The sequence below is a fragment of the Chanodichthys erythropterus genome, chromosome 11 (assembly GCF_024489055.1).
Source record: "Chanodichthys erythropterus isolate Z2021 chromosome 11, ASM2448905v1, whole genome shotgun sequence".
NCBI lineage: Eukaryota > Metazoa > Chordata > Actinopteri > Cypriniformes > Xenocyprididae > Chanodichthys > Chanodichthys erythropterus.
In genome coordinates, this window is record NC_090231.1 from 40,870,342 (window position 1) to 40,888,595 (window position 18,254).

Sequence of the window (18,254 nt, forward strand, 5' to 3'; positions counted from 1 at the left end):
TGAGAAACTCAACCGCCAACGCGTCATTTTCAAACTGAGCGATAATGAACAACAAAACCCATAATGTAGTGCGTCGCATTCCCGTGATGCCTCGCGCCTGAACGTGTTTGTGCCGTAGAGCTTCATCATGGCTAGCGACGGGCCGCCGGGCTCGGAATCAAATATAGATTTTAACACATGGACTCACGGCGAGCTGCAGGCCAAACTGGCCGAGTTTGGTGCTCCTAATATGGGTGAGATGAAAACGTTTTAATAATAGCGCTGCAGCGGAGTTTCACTCAGTTTTTTTTCTTGTTAGCTAGCGTTAGCCGGTTAGCCTGTTATTTCCCTGTCTGATGCCCTGCAGGCCTTTAGTGCTCGAAACTTCGCGTAAACGTGTGTAGTATATGTAAATATGTTTTATGGGAAGCTGTTTTTGCGTTTATTCTGGTAGTTAAAACATTTTTGGCGTTGAATGTCGTTAAGTAAGTTATGTCGCGGTGTGAATCTGTCCGTAAACAAGAATTGTGAATGTATTTAAATGCAGCGGTTTTACACTGCAGTCACACACCAGCACATATAAAACTCATGTAAAACCAAGTTTAATTCAGTCCAGAGTTGTTTTCCACTTATGGTTTTCTGTTTTGAAGGTCCCAGAGAGGAGCTCATAGACAGGCTGAAATCGTATGCACAGGTAAGTTATTTAGAGTTTAACTTATCATAACTTTTATTTCTTTGCCTGAGCATAACATTTATTTAATCTGCAGTCTGGGATGATCTTAACCAAGCCGAACATGTCAGGAGGAGATGAAAAGGGCATGACTACGGTACTGCAGTGTTTCTTTTATTGTATTTGATCACGTGTTTGTGTTCTAATTGGGACTAAGCATCACATACTTGAGAATAAAAGTGTTAAAATTTCTGCTGTGTTGTCAGATGCCAGGTCTGCCGCCCATGCCCCCGATGCCCTCAATGCCCCTTCCACCGGGCATGAACATGATGCAGGCCATGAATATGATGGGCGGCCCTCCACCCATCCACATGGGCATGGAGCCGCCTGGCATGATGCAGCACGACGACAGAGGCGTGCAGGTGAGAACCACTGAACTGTGTGAAACATTTTGCTGAGATGCAAGCTGCAGTTGTGTTGTAGATAATGGATGTTTGCAGGACTTCACTGTCAAGTTCCACCACTATTGCTACTTGGAAAATAACTACTGCCAAATGTTTCTATTAATGCTTGATATACTATAGGCATAAAATTGAGCAGAGACATGCATGATGACACGTATTTCTTAAGAATCAAAGCAAACGCTTATTGTGTTGTGATGATAAATCGTCAAACACTATTAAGAATACAATGAAATAAAGGTTCATTGTGCTCAGGTCACCTGACTGCAGTTTACATGCTGTTGTTTATAACCATTTGTGTGTGTTTAGGGTGATTCCCGGGTGATGGACGAGCAGATGAAGGAACAGGAGCTTCTAGAGCAGCAGAAACGGGTGAATGCTCACTTATACTTACCTGTGTTGCTGTCTTCAAAATGGTGTCTTATAACACAAACATTAACAGCTATATGAATGTGAATAATTTAAAAACAATAAAAATTGTACTGACCTCAAAATACACTTCCCGGGGCGGTGTATTTTGATCCATATTCTGTGATGTAGGTTGTGTACCTGTACAATTTTAGGAATTTAAGGAATTTGCTTTCACCTATCACATTCACATTGTTTTGGCATTTTTCTTAATTTGTATTCCTTTGACTTAGTGTAAATTAGTATGAATGACTCAAGTTTAAAGGTCTAACAGTGAGTGTTTGTGTGTCTCTCTCTCTCAGGCTGCTGTGCTTCTGGAACACGAGAGGCAGCAGGAACTTGCTAAAGTCCAGCAGGGGGCAGCACCAGGCCCAAGAGGACCTGAACTGGGTCCTCGACCCAACCTCCTGCCCCCCATCCCCCCTCTCAGAGGTCAGCCGCCCCATAGAGTTTATAATGGGGAAAAATATGGGAAAACAGATTCTCCATGATGCTTTCGTTAACAACTCTTAGTTTATGCCCAAACATCAGATCATGTCATCCTTATATCAGATCATGCCTATTGGATGTCCTGTGTTTGTATTTTAATGAGAATATATAAGAGGCAAGACACTACAGGCAAAAACATTTTTCATCCGAAAATTTGGTAGATTCAGGTAAATTCTGGTCTATTTTGCATCCGTAACGTGTACTTTTACACTAGTGGAAAGACAACATCCAAAATACACTTGTTTATTTAATTACACTTTATTTATTTTATATTATTTAATATGGTTTTCTGACTATTAACAGTATTTTCTGATTTATGAAGTGATAGAAAGATAAATCCAAAATCCCCTCAGTAAAAACCTTTGTCAACAAAATGAAACTAGAATTTTGAATCTGGCTTTATCAGTGTTCAGCTTTCTGAAAATGAGTGCATATGTAATTAGATAATGCCTCATTTGCACATTTAAACCGAATGTTTCATAAAACTTGTAATGCAAAAAAAAGTTTGCAATTTTTAATCAATCAACTAGGGAAGTATGGTGAAATTTATTACTTACATTTTTCACCCTATTCACCTATGGTGTCTTGCCTTAAGGGGATAGTTCCCCCAAAATGAAATTTCTGTCATCCATTACTCACCTTCAAGTTGTTCCAAACCTGTAGGAGTTTCTTTCTTCTGTTAAATGCAAAAGAAGGTATTTCGAAGAATGATCGAAGGGGACCAGCAGCTGTTTGGTTGCCTATATTCTTCAAAATATCTTCCTTTATGTTCAACAGAAAAAAAGAACTTAATTCAACTTCAAAACAACTTGAGGGTGAGTAATGACAGAATATAAATTTTTGGGTGAACTATCCCTTTAAGACAACAAGACAAGAAATCTGATATTGATCAGGGTGATTTTTACTTTAAACATTGATTTTCTCCTGTAGTTGGGACTCAAGGTGGCCCGGCCCCTCCAGGTGTTTCTGTGGTGCCCCAGTCTGCCAATCAACGGCAGAAAGTCCCGCCCCCTCCAGGAGAGGATGCCAGAGAGGTGCGAGACCCTGAAAGCCTCAATGCGTGATCTGTTTGACTTATGAACTCAATCTCTTTACTGATCTTGACTTGTGTGTTCAGGCATGGCAGGGTGAAGATGTTGGCATTGGGCCGAAGATTCCTCAGGCTCTGGAGAAGATCCTGCAGCTGAAGGAAATGAGGCAGGAGCAGCTCAGCGTCGCCCCTACAGGTCACTATAAGGAACTGATCACTAATCCACAGGGTTGATTTTATGCTCAAATGCTGCCTTAATGTCACTAATGATCATATTTACGGGATGAGAGCACTTGAGCACATCAAGTCTAATTGCCAGTGGGAGAAACACTGAATTTACTTTTGAGACTTGAATTTGCAAGCTGGGGGCATGTGAAGTAATGAAATCAATCATTGTGAAGGTTAACGCTTGTTTACATTTAAACAATACAGAAATGTTGTTTAACTGATTTTTGTGGATCTTTTTACCTTTAGAAGAGGAAGATGATGAAGAGTCAGCAGAGATGGACATAAACAATTCCTCTGCCCGTGGATACTCAGATGATGATGATGAAAGCGGTCTTTCTAAAAAAGAAGTAGGTCTCCTCACCTGTTTTATCAGCATTTGCAAGGCTCTCATTGATCTTTCTTCTGAACACTTTTACTTAACTCCTTCTCACTTGCTTGCAGAAGAACCGCAAGCGCAGGAACAGAAAGAAGAAGAACAAGAAGAAGAAGCGGGAGCAGGAGAAGGAGCAGGAGGAGGAGAGGAAGAAAGAGGAGGGCCGCGAGAAGGAGCCCGAGGTGGAGATTGAATATGTGACGGAGGAGCCCGCCATCTACGACCCCAACTTCATCTTCTTTAAGAGGATCTTTGAGGCTTTCAAGGTCAGAAGCTTTAGGCTTAACAGGAACTCCAGATGCTACATTACAGGATGTCAGAAAATTGTTGGCAAATGCAAAATTTCTTTGGTATTTTGAGATGAGAATCTGCACATACTGTACTTATACTTTTAGAGCTCAACATTTTCTCCCAAGTCCAAAAATAACATTTCTTGAAACTAAACTGCAAAACATTGTATTTGATATGAGAAAGTATGAGGAATGATGCTTATTTGGTGTTGAGTTTAGATCTTTTGATTGACTGTTCGGATTTTTTAGATTCTCAGCCATCCGAATGGGCTAGTGACAGGCAGCACACATGGCATGACTCGTGTTCGTCCTTTGTATAGTATTTTGTTTATTTATACAATTGACCACAGGTCATAAACCTGAAATAAGAAACAAACAGTGTTACAAACATATCCATTTATCATATAATGCAAAATAAAGTATCATGAAATAGTTACAATAAAATAACAAGATCAGTTTCTGCTGTAAACAAGAATACACTGTCATATAATCCCCTATACAGTTTCACACAGCGCCATACTACTACAAACTACATTTCCCATCATGCATAGCGGCGCTCATGCGCAGAGTATAACAGTTACACGAGTCGACGGGCAAAGTGCATCAATCATTATAACACTACGCTTCAATGTTTTATTACATTAATGCAACTCCGTCGCTTACCACAACAATGCGCTACATTAATTTGCTTGGTAACTTGTTAAATATCCAGTGCACGGGCATACTGAGAACGAGAGATTGGAACAGCGCTCGCGCTAATCCGACTACAAAGCGAGTCTCTCTGCACGGACTAAACACAGCCAATGTCAACAATAACACAGGCAGGTAACTTTAAACACTCCTATATTAAATTACAGTAGACCGTGACTCATGATAAACTGTTCAAAAAGCTCTAAACTCGCTACATACCAACAGGCTGTGTGCTCCTGACGATGGGTGAATCATAATCGACGCTACTCCGTGCTTTTTTCTTCCATGAAGCTTCCGGCGCAATCGCGCATGCCCATGCTCAAATGACCATCACGCAACAAAATAATTATTATAACGCAAATAATTTTTTTAGCTTAAATAAATCCTATCATTCCCAATATTTTAAGCGGACCTTTTTATACCCATGAATTTTACTAATATTTTTCTCTAGTGACCCAAAGAACCGAACATTGACTGTTTGACATCCATTCAGTTTCATTCACCTAGACTGGGATTTTAAAGACTGAAATATTATGTTTTGATGGATGTGGCATTAAATGGCTTTCAATTACAGCTGACAGATGATGTGAAAAAGGAGAAGGATAAAGAGCCGGAGAAGCCCGAAAAGCCAGAAATTCTTTCCTTTAAGAAGAAGGGGTTCGAGCTGGAGAAGAAAGACAGTGATGACAGTGATGAGGTGAGTTGAAGGCCACATGAAAGTCATCCAGCTCTTATGGTCTCCTGATGATGTTCCTGTCTAACCCCTCCACTACCTCTTTGACAGGAAACCAAGAAGGACTTACCCAAACTGTCCAAAAAGAAACTGAGGAGGATGAACAGATTGACAGTGGCGGAGCTCAAACAGGTAACATGAGTTTTTCTCTTTATTTTATCAAAATCACCATTAAAACCACCTTAGTTCATTGTTTAGATTAAAATGCATATTAAAAGACTTGTAAATGTCCTTAACAAAAAGCATAACAATAAAGCATCGTAGTTCAAATAAAATAACAATTTTAATCATAATTGCATTTTCAATCTTTACTTGGCACTCAAATAACATGGTCCAGTCATTTCAAAGTGGGAATTGTTGCTGTTTTCAGTACTAATGTTAGGTAAAATTGAATTGTCACCCTTCATAACAGTTGCCCCTTCCTCTGTCTGTCAGCTTGTAGCCCGTCCTGACGTGGTGGAGATGCACGACGTGACTGCGCAGGAGCCCAAGCTGCTGGTTCACCTGAAGGCTACCAGGAACACTGTGCCCGTGCCGCGTCACTGGTGCTTCAAGAGAAAGTACCTGCAGGGGAAGAGAGGCATAGAGAAACCTCCGTTTGAGCTGCCCGAGTTCATCAGGAGAACCGGCATCCAGGAGATGAGAGAAGCCCTGCAGGAAAAGGTACTGCTTGAGTTCATATGTTTGATCAAATTTTTTTGAACAAGGGCCTAAAACCAGAACAAAGCTGTTTGGATAAAGGTTATAAAAATTGAAAGTAACGTCAGTGTGCAAGACCTTTCCACTTTAATATTTAATAATGTAGTGTTCATAAAAATGGATCTGCTGACAATTAGGGGTGCAACGATACATCGTTATATGGAGATATGGTGATATAAAAATGCGACTATATGTGTCGTTGGTGTAAACGATATGATTTGCAATATAGTTAGTTTTTATCCAAAGCTCGGCTTACTGTATATAAGGTATTATTCACCCAAAAAATATAAATTCTGTAATTTGTCTTCCCCTCATGTCAGTTCAAACCTGAGATTTCTGTCCCCCATTTAAACCCCATTTAATTAACTCACAATTTACACTTCATTTTTATACAATTTCTTGTGATAAGAACTGTGATTGATTGTATTGATCATCTAAAGGAATGGTACTTCTCAAAGTGAAAGCGCAAACATAATTTAAATCACCATATCACATTTAGTTTTAGTAGTATGATTATTTAAAGCATGTAAGATGGTTTATTCTTATATGTAAGTGCATTAATAGAGGGAGAGGCAGGGCATAGCGAGCACAGAGAGTGTCTGTGCGTGTGCAGGTTGTCTAAGAGATCCAACGAATGCCTGCATTGAAAGCTTGAGTACTGCATGAGTTTCAGTGATAACTACAATAAACTACTATATATTAGGGCTGCAATAACTGTTCGATAAAATCGATAATGAAAATCGACAACAATTCTCATTATCGATTAGTTGGCTCCACCCACCATGCACAGAAGACTTCCACCAGTCGCGTCAAATAACAGCACTGAATAACGCATTTCTATGAACCAAAATGCATATAAAAATAGTGGAAGAAACAGAGTGAGCTGCTGCGGGAAAGGTACATGATCAAAACATGAGAATTATTTATTTTAAAGGGTCATGAACCCCCCTGTTTTACCCTGGTCGCTCACACCTCAAAGCTCAAAGTCTGTTAAAATGGGCGTGTAAAGCTCTGGAAAAGTGGGAGTGTAGAGGGTGAGAATAGGGGAGAGAACCAATGAAGCACAGACATACAGGGAGTGCAGAATTATTAGGCAAGTTGATTTTCTGATCATATTTTTTTTTCCAAGCACATTTTACCAATTCCAATCCACATCAATCTTAATAACTACTATTAATATTGTTTTTAATCATTTATAAGTGATATATAATTGTTCATGAAGGCTGGAAATGAAGAATGCCCTATATTCAGGTGTGCAGAATTATTAGGCAGGTTTTCTTTTACAGATAAAATGAGCCAAAAAAGAGATTTAACTCAGACTGAAAAGTCAAAAATTATTAAATACTCATGAGAAGGACGCAATACTAATGTAATACTAGAAATTGCAAAGTTAAAGCATGACCATTGGACAGTGAAATGCTCATTGGGTCAGCTGGGTCATACAAAAACAGCTGGAGAAGAAAAGACACGTTAACTGCAAAATAATTAAGAATTAAGGTGAAGAATTAAGTGTGAAACCATCAGGAACCCTTTAGTCTCCAGCGCCACCATTTCCCAGTACTGAAACCTACCTGGAGTTTTCAGAAGTGTGAGGTGTCAGGATCTCAGAGACTTAGGTTAGGTGAAGAATCCTAAAAAGCGACCTGCTCTTAATAAGAATCACAAGCTGAAGTGTTATAAAGTACATGAAGACTGGGTTTTTATAGGCCTTATAGACAGACAGCTTGAGAGTGACTCCTGAAGGACCAGCACCACATCCTCTTGTACCACTGTTTGAAGAATTTATCTTCCAGAATCTGGCAGTAAGTTTTGGAAGATCATTTAGTCCATCTCTGCAAGATGGACATTTCAGGATAAGAGATGGACTAAAAGTGAACTCCCACACCTTACTGCCAGATTCTGGAAGATAAATTCTTCAAACAGTGGTACAAGAGGATGTGGTGCTGGTCCTTCAGGAGTCACTCTCAAGCTATCTGTCTATAAGGCCTATAAAAACCCAGTCTTCATGTATTAATAGTAGTTATTAAGATTGATGTGGATTGGAATTGGTAAAATGTGCTTGGAAAAAAAATGATCAGAAAATCAACTTGCCTAATAATTCTGCACTCCCTGTATGTGTGTGTGTGTTGAATATAATGTAATGTAAAACTGTCTTTATTTTGACTTAAAATATTGCGTATCATATCAGTATTGCAATTTGTGTCGAATTGTGACATGAGTGTATAGTTACACCCCTAGCTGACAAAAAAATCTGTTTTTTGTTTTTTTGGTTTTTTTTTTGTCAAACATGAGCTCTGCAATTGAATAGCATTGAGTAAATCATTGTGCAGAGCAGCTCTGTATTTCTTTACTGTCTAGAAATGTGGCACATGAGCTCATGAGGTTGTCAGAAGTGGCACTGATGTGTGATCTTTTGTTTGCTTCATCTGGCATGTTATTGTGCCTTTTCCATATGAGATTGTGCTTGCTTGTTGTTTATAATATTGTCAGCCTGGTTAATTTAAGCTTTAATGTTCTTGGTTGATGAATTTCCCTCTGCTGTCAGCTTTACTGACGTCTCCGTATCCCTGTAGGAAGATGCCAAAACCATGAAGACCAAAATGAGAGAGAAAGTTCGGCCCAAGATGGGGAAAATTGACATCGACTACCAGAAGCTGCATGACGCCTTCTTCAAATGGCAGATCAAACCGAAGCTCACGATACACGGGGACCTGTACTATGAGGTGCGCTGGTGTTACCTGATCATTATGTCAGTTTGTTTGTCATGATGGCACTTTCTAAGAAAAAAATAACTCCTTTTGCTTTTTCAGGGAAAGGAGTTTGAAACTAGGCTGAAGGAGAAGAAACCAGGCGATCTGTCCGATGAGCTGAGGGTTGCTCTCGGGATGCCCACAGGACCTGTGAGTGCTTCATCCTGCATTGCATTACACAACAAAGCTTTTCCTTTTTGAGCTGCTTGCGCAAAGCAACTGTTGTATGAAATTGTAGTAGAGCTTTTCATGCACTAGGTGTTTGTAATTTTTTTTCTAATTTTAGCTGCTTTTTCACATTTATCTCTGCAGAACTCTCATAAAGTTCCTCCGCCGTGGCTGATCGCCATGCAGAGATATGGACCTCCACCCTCCTACCCCAACCTGAAGATCCCTGGCCTCAACGCCCCCATTCCTGAGGTACACACACTGGGGAAAAAAGTGTAGAGGAATGTTACTTTCATAAGTAACACTTTTTCCTACACATGCCTAAATCCTTGTAAAATTAACTATTTGTCACTTTTTAATGGAAAGTATTAGATGCTTTTCCTTTTTTTTTTTTTTTTTTTTTTTTTTTTTTTTAATGGTAGTATAATTGGCTTGCTGCGTTTTAATTTACTTTTTTTACATTTTTGAAAATTATAGTATTGTGGAAAGTAATGCATTACAATATTGCACTACTCCCTAAAAATGTAGTTGATTACTTTTTATGTAAAGTTATGTGTTGTTACTTTTGCATGACTTTTTCTCAGCTGGGCTAGGCTTGCTTGTCTATTTTTTTTTTTTTAATATTAAAAACACCCAAGAGTTCTATGTTTGGCAAATGTAAAGGACTTTTCACAAGTGAAATGAGTATAGCCTATGTGCACAAGATGGTGCCGGTGAGCTGCGGCGATGCTTCTATTTATGCTCAGTTTGAAACTATTTCTTAGTCTAGAAAAATACTGTTTGTGAGTGTGAGCTCTATTAAATATTTAAAAGTTCATTAGTCAATTAAGTTAGGAAGTTCATTAATTAAATGTGTGGAACCACTGTGTTTGCCTGCATTATGCAATTGTTATTTTTCACAATTTATATAAAATTATGCTAATACTTTCAGCAGTGATATGCAAAACTCTGACCCGTCATGTTTGATTAGAGGAACCTTTAATGAGGAAGAAGGAGATCTTCCAAGTGATTTAATAAAATTAATGATGCTCTAACAACAAATATGCATCATTCTCTATTAGAGGACCTGATTAACACAATATGATCATGAAAAACTGTTCTAAAACCTAATGTGATGGGCATCATGAGTGTAATGTTCATATAAAGCTGAGATGTTCATACTGAGATCTGTGTCTCTTTCAGAGCTGTTCGTTCGGGTATCATGCCGGCGGGTGGGGAAAACCTCCTGTGGATGAAACAGGAAAACCGCTGTACGGAGATGTGTTCGGAACCAACTCCATAGACTTCCAGGTGAGGACACAAAATTAGTTGCACATTTAAGCACAAATGGTTGTCTCATATTGTGAATATAGTAACATTTAAACAGCATTGTTAAACACAACGTGCTGAGGAACAACTGTTTGTGCGATATAACACAACCTCTTAAAGCAAAATGGCTTATTGATTTTTATAAAACTGTTGATACAGAAAATAATCAAGGATGCAATTTTTCATAAAATGTAATTTAAGTAAAACTTATTACGAGTCATCTTTCCTCAAAAACAGGGTTTCCCAAACCCATGGGATTCATGAGTTGATAAAGCTAATAGTTAAACTAAAAAAAAGATGATTTTATTTTTCCTGCATTAACCAACATCTGAGAACTACAAAAATGAATGCATGTTTAATTATTGAAATATTAACTTCAAATCTCAGGATGACTTCAAGTAAATATATTGTCAAAAGCACTCGGCTGATAGTTGACACTGTTATTGAACTGATTTAAAACAATACTGATCTAAAACTAAAGCTTGACAGCTTAAATTGATTTCATTTTATAATTGATGAATTGTACAGCATTAACACTGTTACTCTTCTGTTTTATTCATGTGGAGTTGCTTTGAAACAGTCTGTATTGTATTAAGTGCTGTATAAACAAATGTGACTTGACTTAATTCTGTTGTTTGTCTGATGTTGACAGGCCAAAGCAGAGGAAGAGGAAGTAGACCGAACCCCGTGGGGTGAACTGGAGCCATCTGATGAGGAATCATCTGAGGAGGAAGAGGAGGAGGAGAGCGACGAGGAAAAACCAGATGAAACGGGTTTCTTCACACCTGCAGACAGGTGCCGATTCATCTCAATGATTCTGTCTCCAGCTCTGATTCACTTGCAAGTGTTTGGCATGACTGTTTCTTCTCATTGTTGTTACAGCGGTTTGATCACTCCGGGCGGCTTCTCCTCCGTTCCTGCCGGCATGGAAACTCCAGAGCTCATTGAGCTCAGGAAGAAGAAGATCGAAGAGATCATGGACGGGTGAGTGTCTGTGAAAATATGAATGTATATGAGGAGCAGAGTTAATTTTAAGGCCTTAAAATCTTGCTTTTCCATCTATCTAACCCTGTAAAGCCTTGTATATAAAATGTTGACCCTTTAGAGAAAATCTTAACAAAAAAAAACACATGCAATTTATATATATATATGTACATGAGATACATGATACATCAGGCTTTTATGCCTCATAAAATGAGAATATGGAAATTGCAAAAAATGTGATTTGTTGCAGATGCTGATATTTATAGCGCCAAAAAGTAAGATGAAATTCTGCTACTTGTAAATCAATGAGATCTTGCATAAAATGCATATAAAGATAAGTCGTCATTCTATATCTGCCAATAATGTCTCAGTAAGATGAAACTGAAATGATTACTTTTATGATCAGAGCTCTGTAGTTTTAAAACATAATGCAATACTACAGTAATGAACAAATAAACCTTCCTCTGATCATATTTGAGATTCACATTTTAACATGATTTAAAAAATGTCTGGATAAACCTAAGCTACTTCAGTCCAGTAAATGCTCTTGAAATATTAATAGCAATTTAAAAGTTATTCTTATGTTTACTTTATAAAAATCAGTAGATTTCACAGCAAAAACATGTGAACCACAAACTGAACGTGGATTTTTACAATTATATTAAAAGGCCTTTTAAAAAGTATAAACTATCAAACAGATGACGGAAGGCATGTAGTCGATTGTGTGCAACAAGTTTCTTTAGCAAAGTTATCATCTTGTTGATGGAGAGGTCTCATAAATCTATGTATCAAAAATGATACAGTAGGCTTTATAGGTCATTTAAAATTTGATTTAGCCCAGTTTATTATGTGGAGACAACTATGTTGATTTATTAAAAAAGTGCACTGTGATTATTGCACTGTTTATACTGTTTGTGAGAGCTCCAAGCCCCATAAGGCACATTGACTGGACTGCAATTTAATTTGTAACTCCATTAGTGCTACAGAACCTCATTTTTAATCTTGCCAATAAACTTACAATTACATGTGCACCTAATGTGTGGTGTAGTGGTTTAAGATGTGGGCTGTTCACCAGAAGCTTGTAGGTTTGAGCACTGTAAGTGTTGATTTTGTGAACTCTCACCATTTCTCCTCGAGCAGAGAATAGCATCTGATAAATCGCTGCTTATTTAACACTTGTGCTTGTTTGTGCTTTCAGGAACGAGACACCTCAGCTGTTCACAGTGCTTCCGGAGAGGAGAACAGGACCAGTCGGGGCTGCTATGATGGCTTCCACACACATCTACGACATGACTGCGGTACGGCTGTGTGTGAGATTGTTGCGTGTGTCATAAGCAATGTTTCCATCCACCTATTTTTATGCAAATTTAGTTTGTGTTTCATCTTCTGCTCTGAGTCATTTATGATGTATGAAAATAAAGCCACGGTGGCTTCCCCGATTTGCAGCAACTTCCATTTTTATTACACATATTTAGTGCCTATTTCCCAAGAAGTGATTAGTTTGTTCTCTAGAACACATGGGATGAAAATGCTGCTTTATTCGCAAATGTTTTATGTGACATTCCAATTCTGCATACAAGTTAAATGAATGGAAACAGCCACAGGGGTGTTCAATTTCTCAGATCAGTTTATAGCATATTTTTGTTTCAATTATGGGAGTAACTTTCATTTAAACTATACAAAATCTGCCAATCTTGTTTAATATCCATGAATGCAACAATAATTCTAATAGGTTTTAATGTAAATTGATTAGATCTTTATTACAGAATAACAGACTACTTTAAAAAAAAAAAAAAATCAGTCATCGTTGTATCTCTTGCTAAGATATTTACATCTACAATGATTATATAAAATATACAAAAAACTGCCAATAAACTCGCAACAAGCATTTGCAAAACCTGGGTAGGAGGTTACTTTATTCTCCTCTTAAAACATTAATGAAATAAGACATTTTGTCCAACTTAAGTGTAAAATTATGAACAAATTTCAGCAGACCCAAAAGCCCAAACAAGTCTTTTTGCAGAAATATTTTACAAATGTTAAATATTAATGTTAAGTATAAGTTGCATAAAAAACAAAGGGGAAAAAAAACATCAAAAATATTGTCATCATCTGGAACATTGATGGATATTTCAAAGTGCTTTCTGTCATTTTGAAAGATAACGGATTGTATTTCCCTGTTTTTCGGACTGAAAAGAGCTCTTGCAACATTCTTGTGACACCGATGCCACATTGAAATACCAAGTGTTACATTGGTTGTTGGATTATCTTGGCAGATGTACAGATCGTTTAGTCAAACTGATATATAAATGGTATTTATAACACAACCTTATTGTTTGGAATGGTTTATTTTAGTCTTTTTTTGAATGGAAGTTCCCCAAACCACCCATAATTTAAAACACAGCAGACTCATTCATAAAAAGGTGGATAAGAAAGTTACAGGACCAAAGATGCACATGTTCCCTCATTCATTTAAGCCTAAAATATTGTTAATTAAAAACAATTACTCATTATGCATCATCTTCCCATTGATATTTTCAAAAACAAAACCAGATGCTTGAGATGATACATGAGATGAATCAGTGCTTACTGAGCCAAACAATTAGTTTTTTTTCAATAGTAATCATTTCGCCTCTGGTGTTTTACACGGTTGCAGCCAGACAACATCTGTCTCGTATCCCGGAGTTCTCTCGGTGTAGTTGATTTAGATGTCTAGGTAGCAGATAACCTTTACAGGCCTCTGATAACAGCGCTGACTTCACACGTCTCCATCAGATCTGCATCTCATTTCTCACAGTCATCAAATGCAAATGACTCCATCCATATGGGGCTCGTTTGCATTTAAAACGACAGCGAGAATATAAACGATCGCAAGTGTGTCACAGTGATGCGCAGAAGCGAACAGCTGGGCGGATATGATGGTGTGTGTATCATGCTGCAGTAGAAATGTCAGCTATATAGTGTTAATGCCACTGCAGTGAATGTGAAATGAATGAGATTTGTCATCTTTGGCTTGATCAGTTGGGGTTTATAAGAGAATTAATATTCAGTATAGTAGTGGCCAAAAGTGATGTCCGGAGTGGATATTTGCTTTTAATAACCCTACAAGTACGATTAAATCAAAAGAGGATTTTTTTTTTTCCCCTAAATATTTTAAATGAAAATTTGATGTTTATCTGCTTACCCCCAGGGCATCCAAGATGTAGGTGACTTTGTTTCTTCAGTAGAACACAAATGATGCATTTTTAACTCCAACCGTTGTGGTCTGTCAGTCTTATAATGCATGGCAATGGGAACTCCATCTATAAGAGTACAAAAAACAAATCCAAATTAAACCCTGCGGCTCGTGACGACACATTGTCCTAAGACTAGAGGTGTAACGATACGCTCAGGTCACGATACGGTACGTATCTCGATACGGAGTACACGATACGTATCACGATATTTTGAACAAAATGAAACTGAAATTCAAACAAGATTTATAAAAACATAAACAAATTTCAATAATTTTCCTTGTTGTACATACAAGATCACATTTCAGGGTTTAATAAAAACCTTCTGTATTCAAATTAACAGTTGAAAAGGGCTGTCTGTCACTGAAAAAAAATGTTAAATTTAACATGAACTTAGAATTATGAATAGGGGCCATTCACATATCGCGTCTAAAACGTGTGGAAGGCGCGGCTGCACCGCTTCTCCTTCTTTCCAAAGCGTTTGCGCTCCCGTGGTGTCAGTCGTTGCTATGCAACCATGAACTGAGCTCTCCAAGTGGATCAGGATGTTTCTGCAAAGGATAAATGATTTCTAGCCCTTGCATTAGTTTTACTACGAGATATATTGATGGAGATAAGATATAAAAACCACCATGTACAGCTACGATCAGCTGTTCGGCTGAGCTTTTGATGTTTTGTTACGGAAAGGCCATAGCTGATCGGTTGATTCTTGTCACACGACCTGCGGTGCGCTTGCGGCATTCTGAGAAGTTGAGAATTGCATGCGCGTCGATCCCATTATGAGCGGCTACATTTGAAAATAATAACTGACTTGCACGCGGAAAAGACGCAATATGTGAACGGCCCCACAGAACTTCTTAAAGCAAAGCATCGCAAGCGTCTTTTGCTTTTCTGTGAGCACAGCTGTTGCTGTGCACTGCGGTGAAAGAAAGTCACGACTTTTCTCACGCGACCATGCAAGAGACTGACATGAGAAACGTTTAAACCTGCTTGCAAGATTCAATGTGTGCCCGAAACACTTACTGAACTAGAGAGCTGATTGAGACACACCATCTACGATAAATCGTTACACCCCTAATACTTATAGTAATTTAAAAATGTGGTAGCATTGGATCTGGACAAGAAGGATAACTCTGGGAGTTGGAAGGGGTGTGTCGCGATTCTGCCTTCTCACATCGCGATACAGGTTCGTGGACCTGCGTATCGCGATTTCAGTTTCATATCGCATATCGTTACAGCCCTACCTAAGACACAAAACAATCAGTTTGTGCAAGAAACCGAACAGTATTTATATTATATTTTACCCCTAAAACACCACTTTGTCCAACTGCCCAGCACATCCGGTTAGTGAGGTCAAAAAACGCGTTCTGATGACGGAAGTGATCTCTCGTGCTTTGCTTCAAAGAGTGTGAGACATCACTTCTGTGGTCTCGCCCCTTAGTAACACTCTTTAGTAGAGCTGTTTATAGCTGAATTGAACTAGTTTCATAATTGATTACCTTTGTTATTGAACTGAACTGACTTGAGCTGAATAATGACACTTGTCTTCTGTAGGCCTGCTTTACCATAGAATTTAAATGTTTCATAATTGATGAATTTCACATGAACACTGTTATTTTCTTGTTTATTACTGTGAACTGACTAGCATATAGTGCTATATAAATAAATGTGACTTGACCTGATGTGTGTCTTTCATGTTTTTTTGCTACTTCCCCTCTCATTTTGTCTTGCTCTCCTCCGTCATTGATCCAGGCGGTGACGAGCCGTAAGGGCGGAGTCTCGGCTCTGGGCGGAGACTCTCAGGCTGTGGAAGTGGCTCTGGCTCCAGAGGAGCTGGAGTTGGACCCCATGGCCATGACACAGAAGTACGAGGAGCACGTCAGGGAGCAGCAGGCGCAGGTGGAGAAAGAAGATTTCAGCGACATGGTGGCTGAACACGCGGCTAAACAGAAGGTGAGTTGAGATGGATCGGTTCAGTGATTGGAGGATCTGAAATAATGCTGCCCAATCATAAGAGCTCCAGTTTAACTGCAGCAAAAGTGTTCAGATCATATATCACTGCAAAAACAAAGAAAAAAGTTGTTGCTTTATTACATTAAATATAGCTAATTTAAGTTCATTGGGATTTTTTTTTTTTTTTTTTGTCCTCCAAATTTCTATGATCATCCTCTTATATATTATTATTATTATTATTATTATTATTATATTCAAACTGAGGCTAAATGTGTGTAATTACACATCACAATCCTAAATAGACTTTCTTGTCTTTTATGCCACATTTTAGTAACTTTCCACATTTTGAATTTTGGATAAATCAATAACCTGCTCATGATATGGAAAGGTTTTGCAGAGGTTACTATGTAATAAAATTGTAGAATTGCAATATTAAAGGATTAGTCCACTTTCAAATACAATGTCCTGATAATTTACTCACCCCCATGTCATTCAAGATGTCCATGTCCTTTCTTCAGTTGAAAAGAAATTGAGGTTTTTGATGAAAATTTACAGGATTATTCTCCTTATAGTGGACTTCAGTGGCTTCCAAATGGTTGAAGGTCAAAATTAGTTTTAGTGCAGCTTTAAACGATACCAGACGAGGAATAAGGGAAATGATCAGTAATTTTCTTTAAAAAAAAATACAAATACAAATGTATGCTTTATAAACACAAATGATCATCTTGCAAGTGCTTCGCCATTCCACCTTCCGTATTAAAGCCCTTTGAAGCTGCACTAAAACTAATTTTGACCTTCAACTGTTTGGAGGCCATTGAAGTACTCTATTAGGAGAATAATCCTGGAATGTTTATCAAAAACCTTAATTTATTTTCGACTGAAGAAAGAAAGACATGAACATCTTGGATGACATGGTGGTGAGTAAATTGAGGGAAATTTTATTTGAAAGTGGACTAATCCTTTAAAGAGGAAACATGTCTTCACTAAATGGTGCACAATAAAAATATAGCTCTAGGAGAGCCACTTTAAATGCAGCTGATAAAATAAGATGTTTTATGAACCATCTTTGTTTGTCTTATTTATAAATGGTTATCATGTTTCCTAAAATATTTCTATCCTCTATTCCTCGCAGCAAAAGAAGCGCAAGGCACAGCCGCAGGATACGCGCTCTGGAGCAAAGAAGTACAAAGAGTTCAAGTTTTAGCCCTGCCGAGAGCCGTGGGGGACCAGCGATACTCATCCTTCATTTCTTATTCTTTTTATCTGCTGATATTGTGTAGAAGCACACTTGTGTTTGTACGTAACATTACAGTGAGTGGCGTTTTTCATTTATGCTCAATGTTTTTGTAAATAAAATGGCAGTCCATGACAAGCTGTTGCTACAGTGTTTTATTTAACAATTCATTCACTTTTTTTAGGTTTAACTGTTCAAGCAACTCGCTTATGTAGTTCTAGTTTGTTTGGCTTCACGCTACTGCTAATATCTGAAATATGTTGTATTTATATGCAGCGTTTCTATTGTCCTAGAAAACCTAGAAATATCAGTTTAAAATGGCATTCTAGGAGTAGTAAAATGACAAACATATTTGTAGTTTTCTAGAAATTAATCTTTGAGTGTAAACTTTAATATGGTTTTAAAAAACCTTAGTCATTAACCTCAAACTACAGGAAATATTGTGGTATTTATTGTTCTGTATGTCTGCTATCTCTGAATAGGGTTTTTATTAGGGTTTTTAATCTCGTTAAAAATAAAGTTTTTTTTCTAAATGGGTTGATGCCTTTGAGGTCTGCATTGACATGCTCAGGCC

The 18,254-nt window shown here is 38.0% G+C and overlaps 1 protein-coding gene across 1 annotated transcript; it reads left to right on the forward strand.

Moving 5' to 3' along the window:
* The first annotated feature begins 89 nt into the window (after positions 1-89).
* Positions 90-17,839, forward strand: sf3b2 (splicing factor 3b, subunit 2). The gene is made up of 22 exons (XM_067399826.1): positions 90-233; positions 630-673; positions 747-806; positions 916-1,071; positions 1,420-1,482; positions 1,821-1,950; positions 2,938-3,041; positions 3,125-3,233; positions 3,512-3,612; positions 3,707-3,904; positions 5,193-5,315; positions 5,403-5,483; positions 5,787-6,014; positions 8,624-8,773; positions 8,861-8,950; positions 9,113-9,220; positions 10,151-10,258; positions 10,929-11,071; positions 11,159-11,260; positions 12,459-12,558; positions 16,246-16,446; positions 17,579-17,839. Exons 1-22 carry the CDS (start codon positions 128-130, stop codon positions 17,648-17,650), a joined length of 2,577 nt encoding a protein of 858 aa, XP_067255927.1. The 5' UTR covers positions 90-127; the 3' UTR covers positions 17,651-17,839.
* Positions 17,840-18,254: the final 415 nt, after the last annotated feature.

What these genes read in the sequence shown, in the direction of transcription:
- sf3b2 (XM_067399826.1), top strand. Translation starts at nt 128, where the DNA reads ATGGCTAGCGACGGGCCGCCGGGCTCGGAATCAAATATAGATTTTAAC. An exon ending in GAGAAGCCCTGCAGGAAAAG is followed by an intron (nt 6,015 to 8,623) that starts GTACTGCTTGAG and finishes GTATCCCTGTAG; the next exon opens with GAAGATGCCAAAACCATGAA. An exon ending in TCGGGATGCCCACAGGACCT is followed by an intron (nt 8,951 to 9,112) that starts GTGAGTGCTTCA and finishes TTATCTCTGCAG; the next exon opens with AACTCTCATAAAGTTCCTCC.